Here is a 15,046-nt window from a genome sequence, read left to right on the forward strand (position 1 = left end):
CATGTCATTTTGGTCTTTACATAGACGGATAAGTGTATTTACATGAAAGGCAAGCGGTCTTCTCATGGGTGGGTATGGGGGGTTTACATGAGGGTCAGGGCTCCTGGGCGTGCAAATCTTCGCTCCCATCGCTTCGCACCCTTCCCTCTGACACGGTGCCCGGAGCGAAGATATCTTATCCGGGTTTTATATGAATATTATAATATTTCCTGGCGTTAAAAGCTGCTGCCGTTAACGGCGTCTGGTGTGAACCTGGAATGAAACCCGGATTCCGGATTCTCCCTCCCTCCGTCTCCTACCCAGATTGATTTATTATTATAATAATAATGCTGCAATTTGATTGGTGCACAACAGGGGAACACGACAATCGATTGAAGAAGATCTGGATTGATAATAACACTAATAATAAAAGTACAATGGTATTTTAATAATAAAAGTACAATGGTATTTATTTAAAAACTTCAAATAAAATAGTACTAGTCCTATTCAATGTTATCTATCAGTCAAATAAGAAAAAAAAAGTTAGTACTTACATTATGATAATTTAAATAAAAAATGCATGATAAATTATAATTAATCTCACATCTATGTAATTACTTTTGAGACAAATATTTTGAATATTTTTAAAAATTAAATTTGTTGTGTCACTCCTTTAACATTTTATATATAGTACTCTTCCAATTTTCATTTGGCACATTGTAGTTGTACTTTCTATATCCTAAATTCTAGTTTGACATGTTGTAGTAAGTTGTAGTTTTTTTAAACAATATGTAGGAATATTATTTCAAATGGATATTTAATTATAGAAGCTCCATTAATATTGAAATATAACTTCCAATATATAGTACTTATATCTTATACTAACCATGCCAAGATAATGATTTCATATTTTGTTTATTGGGTAACATTTAAGTAATTGAAAATTTTGCCAACTAATTATTCTTTTCCCTCTAAAAGCTTTCCAATCACTAAAAGAGTGCTAACGAGACTTTTGAGTTTGTTGTTGGCATCATTTAGTTGGGTCGGTGGTGCGGCTGGTGGTCCTTCTTCAAAATTGTCATCGCAGTCGCTGGGCCCATCAAATGCAGTTGATGCGAAAGTTTGAAGACTAGGAATATCTCCGTTATCCAAAAATTTCTTGCTTTCCTTCAAAGCGTCAATAGAAGATGTATAACTCTCAACACATATTTGATATCGACTCTTGAGCATTTTATCGGTGGCATGCTTGACGAGAGATGCAATGTATGGTGATGTTTGTATAGCATTTGTGAGGGCTATATTTATCGATATATAGCCTAGACCCTTGAGATCAGAAGTGGAGGCTCCAGGAGCAGATCCCAAAACTTGATTACATTGAGAAGGGTTTTGGGTTTGGGCACAAATTTCAGAGACCAAAGGGTTTGCTTTGATGTGGGTAGACGAGAGCGTAAGGAACATTGACAAAGGGAGCATAAAAGAACCCAAGATAAGAAAAAGTGATTGAGCCATAATGTATTTTCAATTGTTTTTTTTCTCTATCTATATTCACGATAGAGTAAAGAAAAAAATTACACAGATAGTTATAATCTCTCCATTACTCTTTATTGACTAAGTAAAAAATAAAATATTCATTTTCAAGATCTTGTTATTTTGGAAACATGTGTTTGACATTTTAGACAAATTTGAAAGTGATGATATTTTGAAAAAAACAATTGTTAGATTAAATTTAAAGTGATGATATCAAACTTTCTTTTTTAAATGGTTTCATGTTTGTGAAATAAAAGGAAAGTGGGTGTTTTGTCTTTTAAAAGTATAAAATAATTCAAATTTTATTATTTCGAATCTCATTTAATACAATTCAAAATAATAAACACACTTTTAAACCCAATTTAAAACAACTCATGTTCGAATATAAATTAACAATTCAGTATATAAACAATATTATTACTAACAAAGGGAGATCCAATATATAGATATATATTACAAGATAATATCAAAATATAGTTTGAATTTTTTTTTTGAAAAGTTATTTATATATATAACAAAGCTTCATCTCGAAAACACATGTTGTTTTAATATTCATTTTGGGTAAATTTAAATTAAAATATTTTAAGAAATTAAAGTTAATCAATTTATCTATGTTTTATAATTAAATTCATGTTTTCTAATATTAGTATAAATTCATGTTAGACTTTATCTCTATTTTTGAACAATATTTTTCACATCTTTCATGTTTAAAAAAGATAAAATTTCTTCCAAAATAGTATTTAACTAATGCAATGTTTATTTCATTTTTATTATTATTCATGAAAATAACAAATAAAAAGAGAAATTCGCATTCATCTAAAAATGTGTGTCAATGCTTATTTTGTGTAATTTTAATAAATATTTCTTAAAGTAAAATTATTCTCACTATTTCATCAACATAAATTTAATTTCATTAATCTATAATCAAAATTGTATGAATCAATTAGAAATATCTTAGATTATCTTAATAGGACCAAATCTTTGTATTACATTGTTATTAGTTAAAGAAGAGCATTTTCTTTAAGAATACTTTTACTTGGTTTATTTGTTTTAGTTTTTCAAAATAAATCATTAGATTGGAAGTTTGAAAATAATTTTAAAACAAATCACATGAACATTACCTATTAATTAAATAAAAGGTTAAATTTTTATTTGAAACTTGAATTTGAATTATTTTAATAAATTAAGTTCGAATTTTAAATTATATCATTTTAGTCCCAAAATATCCAAATTTTATTCATTTAAATTGTGTCAAATGGACAAACATAGATGAAAAGTTATCTCTCTTTAATTTAATATTTAAAATAAAATATTTATTAAGTAAATATTAAGTCAATTTTTTATTTTTTCCAACTCCTCCCAAATATATATCACCATTTTCAAGGCATTCAAATTATATGCAACATTTATAACGTATACATTTAAAAATAATATTCAATTCAAATAAAAAATATATCCAAAATTGTAAATACCACAAAAATCCAGAAGTTCTAAAATTTTGTAAAATAAATATCAAATTCATTTTCTTTAATGCATATCTGGAAGAAATACTTAATTTAAAACATATTACCAAAACTTATATAAATATTATTTTATTTATTGGTGTGATAAATTAATTAAAAATATAATATCAATTTAAAATAAGGAAAATGATATTTTGTCCATTGGTACAAGATTTTAAATACATAAAAGTTTAATAATTAGATCCTTTATAACAAAATTTAAAATTTAAACTTTATTTAATAAAATTAAATTAAATTTGAAACTCACAAAATAAATTGGGCCAAAATCTATCAAATACTAGAACAATAATAAGTTCTTGAAAAATGCAATAGTTTACAAAGGATAGTAACTTATAAAAAACATTACAATTATTTCAATAAATATTTATCTCTTGGGTAGGAATAGTGACCAGCGCGGCCCTATAATAAGTCCAGCAGGGCTTGCACAACCTACTCTCCAGGACAGCCTATTAAATAAAATAAAGAATAATTTTTTTTAAACATAAATAAGTCTTGCCTAGTGATTTGGGAAAAAAACATAAAATTGTCATTTTGTCATGAATTCAAACTTCACAAAAACTTATTTTTTTATCATTTTTTTAGAAATATAAAATTACGTTTTTTTAAACTGGGGCATCCAAACATCGAGCCCGGCTCTGGTGACAAGAACATACGATTAGTGACGAAAGAAAAAGTAACGAATAACGATGGTCATATTTCTCTTGTTTACTTTGACGGAAATTAATTTAAGCAAAAATGATATTTTTCAATGTCACTGTTACGTTTCTTTTTGTCCAATAGCGGAGGAACAATAAGCAGTCGCTATTACTCTATTTGGTTTCAATATCTACTATCAAATTTTATATTTAAAATAAAGAGAATTAGAATAATGTTAAAATAACTTGAATCAGAAATTGGGCTTAGAAAAACATTATCCACAACTTTTCATATGTTCATAGTAAAAAAAGTGAAAAACTCTTATTTAAAAAATATATTGATAAATTAATCGTTAATAAATAAATTCTTATATTAATTTTATATACACAAATATTTCAATACATTCCTACTTTGTTTTTTTTTGTAAATAAGCATAAATTATTTGATGGTAGAGTAGTGTCTAGTCATACTACAACCTTATATTTGACCGGTATTATTATACCTTCTAATCCAACCAGATGTAAAAGAAAATAAAAAGTTATCCAAATTCATGGATTGGCAAGTAACAACCGATAACACAAATTAATACATTTTCTCTATACATTAGATTTACCGCTATTATTATTTATAATTAATATTTTTAATCTTTAATATTTTTCTTATATCTTTCACATTTTTTTCTCTGAATCCATTATTGAATCCATTATTGGTTGTTTTGTATGGACTAAACCGGAGTTACAAACTATCATAGTTATGGTGGAGAATAGCCACCCTGATTGGAACCAATCATGATTGGAACCAATCAGACCAAAGCTGCAAAATAACCTTAGTTTTCAATGAGAATGGTCGCCCTTTTTGAAACTAACCGGACCAGAACTGTAAACGGTCGAAGTCATCAAGGGAGAGAAAAAGAAACACATCATGTAGGAGATAACATTTTGAACCGGAAAATTTCGATTTAGATTTTCAGTCGGACCGTCTGGTCAGACCGGATTTGAATCATTCGAAAGGTAACCGTATTGTAGTTAGAAGTCGAACCGTTCATCTAACCGGTTCGCGGTCGGATCTTTTGTCATATAAAAAATAAGAAAACAAATGACATTGAGGTATCTAATAACCAATTATAAACAATTTAAGACTATCATAAAAAACAAAACAAAAGTTATATGACAAAAGATCAAATATGTAGATATATATTTTATGTTAAAATTTGTAAGGAATAATTAAATAAATTAAATAAAAAGTTACACAATAAAAAAAAAAAATCATCCTTATTATAAACACTAATCGTTTATATTAAAGTTTAAAAAGATATGATAAAATTAATAATAAATATTAGATATTTTCAAAAAAAATTTATAAATTTCAAACAAATTCAAATTAAATGTACTGACAAATGTTTTAATTAAATTGATTAATTTTATATGAATTTATTTAGAAATAGATAAAATTAAAATTATGTTTAAATGAAAAAATGTTATTAAATTTATTAATATATATAATTAAAGTATATTCTAGACCATCATTTTAATTAAATTGAAATAAAATATTTAAATAATAGTAATATTAAATTGAAATAAAATATTTAAATAATAGTAATATTTTTAATAAAAAAAATTGTTATTCAAATTGAAATTATTTTCAAATAAAGTCACAATTATAAAATAAGAGAAACTATTAAATAGACATTTTAATATGGTGCAATTGCAATTAAGAAAAACAAAAATAAAAAATAAGTAAATAAAAAAAAATTGAACACCAAATACTAACGTTTTGCTACATCTCATTATTGACCAACATCTACCTTCACTTTGAGCATTTTTCTCTAACTAATTCGTCATTACTGATCACATTACACCCTCATTTTCGAACCTACATTCTCTTAATCTCTCAAACTCACACTCATCCCATCTAAAATCTGAAAATTCTTTTAATCTTTCAAATTTACACTCACACATACCATTATCATAATTATTTTAATCTTTATAATATACCTTTCAAAATGTGCATCAACTAAGACACAAAACATAATTTCAAGTTTGAAATGTGAATACACATTTTTGATTATTGAATTCAACTTATAATTTTATTTATTTATATATTTTCTATATAAACTTGAATATATAAAAAAATATATTTTTTAACAAATGATTTGAAAATATTCATTAAATAGGTAAGAATATTTTTAAAATTTAATATTTAATTATATCGTATAAAATAATTAATAAAAATAGAATTATTGATATATATATATAATTATTTATTAAAAATTTCAAAAAAAAAATATAAAATTACAAATTAAAAATTAAGAAAAAAAATGATATAGTGACGTATATAATAAATATGAAGAAAAAAAGTAAAAAAAAAACTTTTTTTAACCTATTAAAATAAATGAAGAAAAAAGGGAGACAAATAATTAATACTATTAATTTATTTTTATTTTAAATATATCACAAATTAATTTTGAAATAGGTTATTATATATATATATATATATAATATTTATACGTACACACACCTACACCTACACCTACACCTACACCTACACCTACACCTACACCTACACCTACACCTACACCTACACCTACACCTACACCTACACCTACACCAACACCAACACCAACACCAACACCAACACCAACACCCACACCTACACCTACATCTAGTTAATGTTATATATATATCTATATATATATATATATATATATATATATATATATATATTACCCATGAATGAAAAAACTAATATAATATGTTGGGATCGATATTGAAAATAGAGATTGGGTCTGACTATTGTGAATAGCTTACGATATTCGATTCAATAATAATCTTATGAGGGATTAATATATGTTTTTATTATTCGCAAATCTTCACAAACTCTTGAAACAGATTTAAGTGCGGAACTGTTTGTTGGATTTGAAGCGTTAGACAACTGAATGCAAATGGTAGTAAGTAAAGAACACATGGAGTTTTATGGATGTTCGGAGATAAAACACTACGTCACCCCTTCTTCCACAACTGAAAGGATATCCACTAAGACTTTGATTCAGATACAACTCACTGAACTAGCTAACTCTCTGTTGAACAGAACACTCTCTATTCAACTTACAATATTGAGGTTTCTCATCGAAAGAACATAATGCAATTACAGTATGATCACAACTAGACAGTAAGGGATTTTTGTTTTTGTTTGAGAAACTTTCTTGAATCGAATATGTGAAGAAAAAGTCAGTAAGTGAGTTGCGTGTGTATGAAGCAGCTCGACCATTGTCCTTGGGCTTCTATTTATGGTAGTAGTGCAGCAACGGTCGAATATTCTTTGTGGACACTTGGCATGTGTACGTTGGATGACCCCCTATAGTACGAGAGTACAGAAGACTCTAAGTATTTGGATTTTGGCTGTACCGAACAGGTGTGCGCCGAATATCCTTTGATCCTGTCTTGTACTGGAAATGCAATTGAGAGATATCCGTGTACATGGCATTCATTAATTTGATAGAATTAGTTGGCTTGACGGACTTCTGAAGGTAGGAGGAGTAGACAACTAAGTGATCGTGGTTAGACGGATGCTTCCTTCATACGTCTGCTAAAGCAAGGCATCAGACGTTCTTCTTTAGAACACGTCTAAAGGAATTAGACGTCCTCGTCTAACTACGCTTCCCTTTAGACAGCGTCTAAAGGAGTTAGACGACCTCGTATAACTACACTTCTATTTAGACAACATTTAAAGGAGTTAGACGTTCTCGGCTAACTACGTAAGACGTCTAAGACTGCCTACTTCAAACCGCGTCTGAAGGAGCAAAGTCTTTTAGATTTGTGACTTCATAACACAGATAGATGGGTTAGACTTATCATAAATCATTAAAATAATATCAGCATTGAATAAAATTATTTTCTTAGTTTATTTTAGTCAATTTGATTTGACTCAACAACTTCCCCATTTTTGATGATGTTAAAACTTAGTTGAAAGATCAGAAAAAAAGAACGTATCCATAAACAACAAAAGTTTATATATTAGCAAAAATTCGGAAAGATTTGATTTTACATTTTAGAAAATATTGCCCATAAATAACAAAAGTTGGGTCTTTCCTATCAACCTCTACCCTTGATGATGGTTCTTTTTGCCTGATTTTCCCCCTAGACATCAGACCACTTCTTTCTCCTTTTTTGACATCATCGGGAGGGATAGAATCCTAAATTGTTCCTTGAGCTCTTTGAAGTTCCCAATTTCTTATCTTAACCTTTGGTCTTCCTACTCTAAGAACATAGCCAATGACTCTTTGATAGTCCAAAACTCTTGGAGACTTAATGAGGACCCCATGTCTAATATTTTCAAGGAGAAAAGCGAGCAGTATGCTAAGAGGAGTAGCATACCCAAATGGCTTCCTTGTAGAAGAAATCATTTACACCAAGTTTTCGAGGAGGATTTTTGACTATTTGATTGCTGTTACTTTGATTATTGCCACCATTATCTCAAATACCTGTTTGGAGTAGGTATTCGAGGAACCCTTCGCCAAGAGAGACTTAGAGATGATATCATTGAGAATGGAGAACTCATCTTTTAGAGAAGACTTCATTCCGTGAGTATTGATAGGGAGGGAATGACCCTCAAAAGATGTATCTAAAAGATAAGCTTCATCTCAGATAAAATCTCATCAGAAGAGATGGGGAACTTAGATAACCCCTCCGATAGAAGTCTGAAAAATAGAGCGAAAGTCTCCTTACTGAAGTAAACATTTACTCCATTAATTTTTGCTAGGATAAGCTTATTGTCAATCATCCTTACAGTCTTAAAGAATTCACGAACTTCTAGTTCATGAATGATGACTGGAGCCCCAAGAAACTTCTTCAAGCCTGAGGCTTTAAGAGTTTCAAACATCATGACCATTTCTGGAATCACCAAAAAAAAGACAAATTCGAAGTTCACTTGAAGTGTAGTTGGTGTAAGGGAGCCCATATCTTGACTTAAGAACAACTATAAGGAATGCTAAGAATTTAGACACCTAAGAATCACAAGGGTTTTTCTTAGTGAAAGAAAAAAGTATTCAGAATTACAATGAAGATGACGAATTTGTTCGGATGAGTGAGTTACTATTTATAGAATATGACTAACACATGACTATGAAAATCATCATTAAAAGTGAACGGTCGTTTAATTTAAAATACATGTTCCAATAAAATCATAATTAAAAGACGTTAATTAAAAACCATCATAAAATCTATCATAATTTTAGAAGGTGGAAAGACACAAACCTTCATATATATTAGTCTTATTTTTAACATTGAGAGACACGTCTCTTCAAGTTATTTGAAATGTGACTTTTTAATTTCTGGGCGGGAAAAATAAACGATAGCGCATATTAATGTGATAGTTGTCCTTGGTTGGTCCGAAGATAAAACGTCCAAAGGCACACGTAGTTAGACGTCTAACATGCCATTCGCATATCTTACGTCTAAGTTGGGTAGATGTCTAGTTTAGACGACATCTAACTACGCGCGTCTACAGACGTCTAACATGCGTCTGTTCAGACGACATCTAACTACGCTCGTCTATAGGCACTTTAGACGTCCGACTCATAAATAGACGTCTAGCCAAGCTTAATTTGGAAGTTCCTTAAACAAATATTCGTCTAAGTACATAACTCCTTTAGACAACTGATCTAATCAGACCAATTAGGACCTACGTATACATACGTTTTTCTGATTATTTTAAACATCAAATTTCCCCCCTCAATTTGTGCATGTTTTTAAAAACTAAATAGGTTGAAGTCTACAAGACCCAAAAACAATTTTTAAGGAAAGAAAACTTAGTCTCCAGGAGTGGCTTTGTGAACACGTCTTCCACTTGCTGATCTGTTGGGACATATTCAAGGCGAATATGCTGCTGACTAACATGCTCTCGGATGAAATGGTGTCTGATTTCGATATGCTTCATCCGAGAGTGAAACATTGGTGTTGTCGCAGAATATAGGTTACTCTTCTGCCTTAATGTCGTAATCCCTCAACTTTTGTTGAACCCACAACAACTGAGAGTAGCAACTTCCTGCAGCAAGGTACTTGACTTCAGTTGTAGACGTTGCGATAAATGTATGCTTCGTACTGAACCAAGAGATCAGACGATCAACAAGGAATTGACAAGTTTCACTAGTGCATTTCCGATCAATCTTGCACCATGCATAATCTGCATCTGAATAACTTGTTAGATTGAAACTAGAATCTTTCGGATACCAAAGTCCCACATTTTGGGTTCCCTTCAAGTATTTTAAAATTCTCTTAGCAGCAATATAATCAGATTGTTTAGGATTAGCCTAAAATCTTCCATAGACGCCGACAACAAACATAATATCTGGCCAACTGACAGTAAGATAGAGCATAGAACCGATGATTCCTCTATAGGAAGTGATGTTCACATTTTGGCCATCTTCATCATTATCGAGCTTACTAGAGGAGTTCATTAGACTAGTTGCATCCGAGCAACTTTCCATTCCAAACTTCTTTAACAACTCCCTGGTGTATTTGGCCTGGTTGATAAATGTACGTTCTTCAAGTTGAGGAACTTGAAGACCGAGGAAGAGAGTTAATTCTCCCATCATACTCCTCTCAAATTTCTCCTGCATCAACTTGGAAAATTTCTCACATAGTTTGGGGTTAGTTAACATAAATATGATATCGGCAACATAGACTTGAATAATCAAAATATGAGAGTCTTCAATAAATTTAAACAAATATTTGTCTATGGTGCCAATTACAAAATCATGATCAAATAAAAACTTAGTTAAAGTGTCATACCAAGGTCAAGGATCTTGTTTAAGACCATATAAGGCTTTGTCAAGTTTGAAAACATGATTTGGCAATGAATGATCTAGAAATCCTGGTGGTTGTTCAACATATACATCCTCATTTAAAGTTCCATTTAAAAATACACTTTTCACATCCATTTGAAAACCTTGAAATTCTTAGAAGATGAATAAGCTAAGAAGATTCTAATTGCTTCAAGTCTGGCAACATGGGAGAATGACTCCTCAAAGTCAATTCCTTCCTCCTGTCTATATCCTTGAGCTACCAATCGGGCTTTGTTTCTCACAACTAGGCCATCTTCACTAAACTTGTTTTAAAAAATACATCTTGTTCTAATAACCGATTGATCAGTCAGCCTTGGAGTTAGATTCCACACTTTATTTCTTTCAAATTGATTCAACTCCTCTTGCATTGCCTTAATCCAATATGAATCAAGCAATGTTTCATTAATCTTCTTTGGCTTAATTTGAGAAATAAAGGCGGAGTTTGTCATTTCATCCAATAATTGGTTTCTGGTCCTAAGAGGAACATTAGGATTCCTAATTATCAATTCAGGTGGATAATTTCTGTTCCATTTGAATTTTGGTCCTTGAGGATCAGACGTCTGGTTAGAAGGCCCCGCGACGTCCGATTCGTCAGCTGTCAGCTGATTAGAAGTTTGGACGTCTGGTTGGCTCTCAACCGGATCAACCATCTAATCAGACGAATGAGTCCTATTGACCAGAGCTTCATCATCGCTATCAGATTCAAGACTTATTGCTTCTAATCTATTAACAATATCAATGAAATCGTCAGAATTATTTTTAACAGATTCATCACAAACAACATGATAGGAATCCTCAACAATTTGTGTTCTATTATTATATACTCTAAGAGCTTTACTAACTCAAGAGTAGTCTAACATGATTCCAATATCTTCTTTAGCGTTAAAAGCAGTCAAATAATTTTTCCCATTGTGATGAATGAAACACTTAAACCCGAAAATTCGAAAGAATGAAACTGTAGGAATTCTTCCATAAAAGAGTTCATAGGGTGTTTTGTCAAAGCGTTTATTAATTATTGACCGGTTTTGTGTATAGCATGTTGTGTTTATGGCTTTTGCCCAAAACTTCTGAGAAACACCTGAGTCAGCAAGCATAGACCTCGCTGCTTCCTTTAGTGTTTTGACTCTTCTCTCAGCAATACCATTTTTCTATAGAGTTCTAGCACTAGAAAAAACGTGTTTAACACCAGAATTCTCGAGATAAGAAGTTAGGCGTCTGTTGGTGAACTCGGTTCCCCGATCACTTCTAATATTGTTGATGATTAAGGCTTTTTCGTTTTGAATTCTTCTAAAGATCTTAATCAAATTCTCAGTCGTATGATGCTTGGATTGTAAGAAAATATCCAACGCAAATCTTGAAAAATCATCAATTATGATTAGGGTGAATCTCATTCCTCCCAAGCTTTTTACATAAATTGGACCGAATAGGTCCATGTGTAGAAGTTCCAAGCATCGGTTGGACTTAGATTTCCCTTTACTTTTGAACGTTGATTTGATCTGCTTGCCTAACTAACAAGCAGGGAAGACCTTGTGCTTTGAAAACTTCAAATTATGTAAATTAGAAACTAAATAATGCAAACAAATGCTATTAATGTTTTTAAAATTAAGATGATTTAATCTCTTATACCATAATAAGTTTTGATCATTTTTGGCTAGCATACACACGAGATTAGATATCTTATTTTTCCAGTTCATTTTGTAGGAGTTTCCTACTCTGTTTCCGGTCAGTAGAGTATTACCCCACTGATCCTTAACCAGACATGCATGCGTTTGAAAATCAACAGTAAATCCATTATCACATAATTGACTTATACTTATCAGGTTATAACACAGGTTTTCAACAAGTAACACATTGTTAATGATTAGATTACCATGGATAATCTCACATTACCCATGGTCTTACCCTTATTGTTGTCACGAAACATGATCTTAGGCCTTGAGCAATTCATAACTTCGGTCAGAAGCCGTCTATCTTCAGTCATGTGTCTGGAACATCTACTGTCAAGATACCATACTGATTCTTCTAAGGAGCTTATCTATTATACCTATAAATTACATATTTATAACATGGTACCCACATTCACTTGGGTCCTCGGTCAATCAGTCCCTTAGGAATACATATTTGAGTTATCCTGATGGATTTCTCATGTTGTGTTGTGATTAGTACATCTGATTTAGCTTAGCAGACTTTTTTCTGCTGGCAGCTGATCTGTTAACTTTAGATGATGGTTTTTGTTGAAAACTTCTTGACTTCATGTCAGGTTTTGTTTTGCTAAACTTGCTGACTATTTCCTTTCTAGGTTTCAGCCATCTTACAGTTGACTTAACATAACTAATCTCATCTTTTAAGGTTAAGTCTTCATAGCTTGTATCAGTCCCATTATTAATTAAACTACCCTGACAAAGCTTATTGTCTTAATCTTGTCTTTCTCTAGGTTTAACTTCTTTGACGATTGGTCTGGGCTAACATTGTCAAATCCTAAACCGGATTTGCATCCGGCATACCTCAGCACACTTATTTGTTGTCTGACTGCATCCCCAGATCTCGTCCATGAACTTACCACATATATCAAACATTGGTTTTCAAAAAATAGTGTTTGAACCTTTTCTTTGAGCTTCTCATTCTCATATGAGAGCTCAACCATTTTCTTTTCAATATCTTTTTGTTCTGAAGTTTGAGATGAAAAGGAGTTATCAATTTCATATTTCATTCTCATTTCATTACAAGAGTCTAACACCTTTTTGTACTCAATTACCATGTCATTAAGTGCAACAGTAGATTCATCTCTTGTAAACTCTTAAGAGGAGAAGTCAAATACCTCAAAATATTTTTCTTACTCTACCATGAAGCAAGTGACCTCTTGATCATCACTATCTCTGGATCATGTATAGTATGAGTTGCTTTGGGCCCACTTGGTTTTGTTATTAGCCGCCATGAAAGCCTTCAACTCTTTCTTGTTGTCCTTCTTATCTCGCTTTGGCTTCCTGCATTCCGACTTGAAGTGTCCTAGTTTATCACAGTTAAAACACTTTAAGTTAACCTTACAATTTATAGTAAAAGGGTCTTAGAGATCTTACAATTTATTCTTAAAATCTTTTAAGCCAAGACAAAGAGGAAACCGAAAGAGGGGAAACTTTTGTCTAAAATAGGTGAAAAAATAGTCTCTTCTTAATAGATTGGAGTGTGAGTTTTATGTGGAAACTAAGGAAACACTAAGTCCCAAGCCCATTAAAAATAAATAGGACCAATTCTTGGTGAGTTTGTCGGAGGTTTTTCTCTAAGTACATGAGTTGGAAACTCTCAATTAGAATTTGAATTCTCTTGGTTGCCACCTTATTAGTTAGACCCTTGGTTAACATTGTCTGGTACACAACTTAAAGCATCTGAATATTTTTGAACTTCAAATTTTTCTTGGCACCAAAAGCATTTAAATATTTTTGAAATTAAACTCACGGCTTCTTTTGGCATCAAGTTCACCAAATTTTTGGAGTTTATTTGAAAGCCTTCATGAAATCACGGTTGGATCTAGCCGAGTCTTTGGTTGGGCTCTTGGTCTGGTCCACCAATTCTATGTTTTCTTTCCAAGTTCAGACCTTAGCTTTTCCAAACTTACAAAATATACAAAAGTGTCAAAAAAATCAATCAATTATAAAATCAATTATAAGTATCTAGAAAAAGACTTGGTTATATAAATTAGTTTGTTACAACTAACATTCTAAAACAACTCACTTTAATCTAATTAACTAATTAATTTGTAAATAAACTAAATAATTAATTTTTAAACTAAGTAACTGAATTAATTAATATTTAAACAAGAGAAAAGACTTAGTCTTTTACCCTGTAATGAAACCCCCAGACTATGTCCTGTTCCATATCTTAGCACGTGTCAAGAGACACATGGCAATATGAAAGGAGTACCGCGAGGAACCTCGAGGTTCGATAAGTTTTAACGTTGGTTTGCATGCGAAACATCTTTTTAAAATAAAACATTAGTTTTTAAAAATATTTTGAAAATATTTGGAGAGGTAAGAAATTAATTATGTAAAAATAATGAATCCTTTTTTCAAATTTGAATAATTTGGGTGGCTAAATAACAATTTAACCTGAATCCGATTTAAATTAATTAAACACAATCAACTTAAAGTTTATTTATTTGAAAATTAGAGTCTCCAAGAGATTTTATAAAAATAAATAAAATGATATTTGTACAAACGTATTTATACTAGAGTTTTTGAAAAAATGGTGGTTCGTTGTGTGTTTACACTCGGAAATGGGTTTTCGCGCTATGTCTTCTGCGCCCACCTAAGGACGTACCTATCAACATATAGGATTTAGATTACCTATTGACTAGAAGGGTTTGGAATAACGGGATTGGGTACAAATAGTATCCATCAATAAATAGGATTTAGATTAGCTATTGACAAATAGGGTTTGGAAAAGACGGGATTGTGTACAAAAAATCTTACGTACCAATAAACAAATAGGGTTTAGGTTACTTGTTGACTAACAAGTTTTAAAATAATGGGATTGTGTACAAACA

General features: G+C 30.9%; 1 protein-coding gene across 1 annotated transcript; it reads right to left on the reverse strand.

Annotated features, from left to right (window-relative positions):
• Positions 1-936: 936 nt before the first annotated feature.
• On the reverse strand, positions 937-1,488 carry LOC124943416 (pectinesterase inhibitor-like). The gene has a single exon (XM_047483921.1). It carries the CDS (start codon positions 1,486-1,488, stop codon positions 937-939), a length of 552 nt encoding a protein of 183 aa, XP_047339877.1.
• Between the last annotated feature and the right edge of the window lie 13,558 nt (positions 1,489-15,046).

The sequence above is a fragment of the Impatiens glandulifera genome, chromosome 6 (assembly GCF_907164915.1).
Source record: "Impatiens glandulifera chromosome 6, dImpGla2.1, whole genome shotgun sequence".
NCBI lineage: Eukaryota > Viridiplantae > Streptophyta > Magnoliopsida > Ericales > Balsaminaceae > Impatiens > Impatiens glandulifera.

Coding starts and splice junctions, on each gene's coding strand:
- LOC124943416 (XM_047483921.1), bottom strand. CDS start 1,488: ATGGCTCAATCACTTTTTCTTATCTTGGGTTCTTTTATGCTCCCTTTG.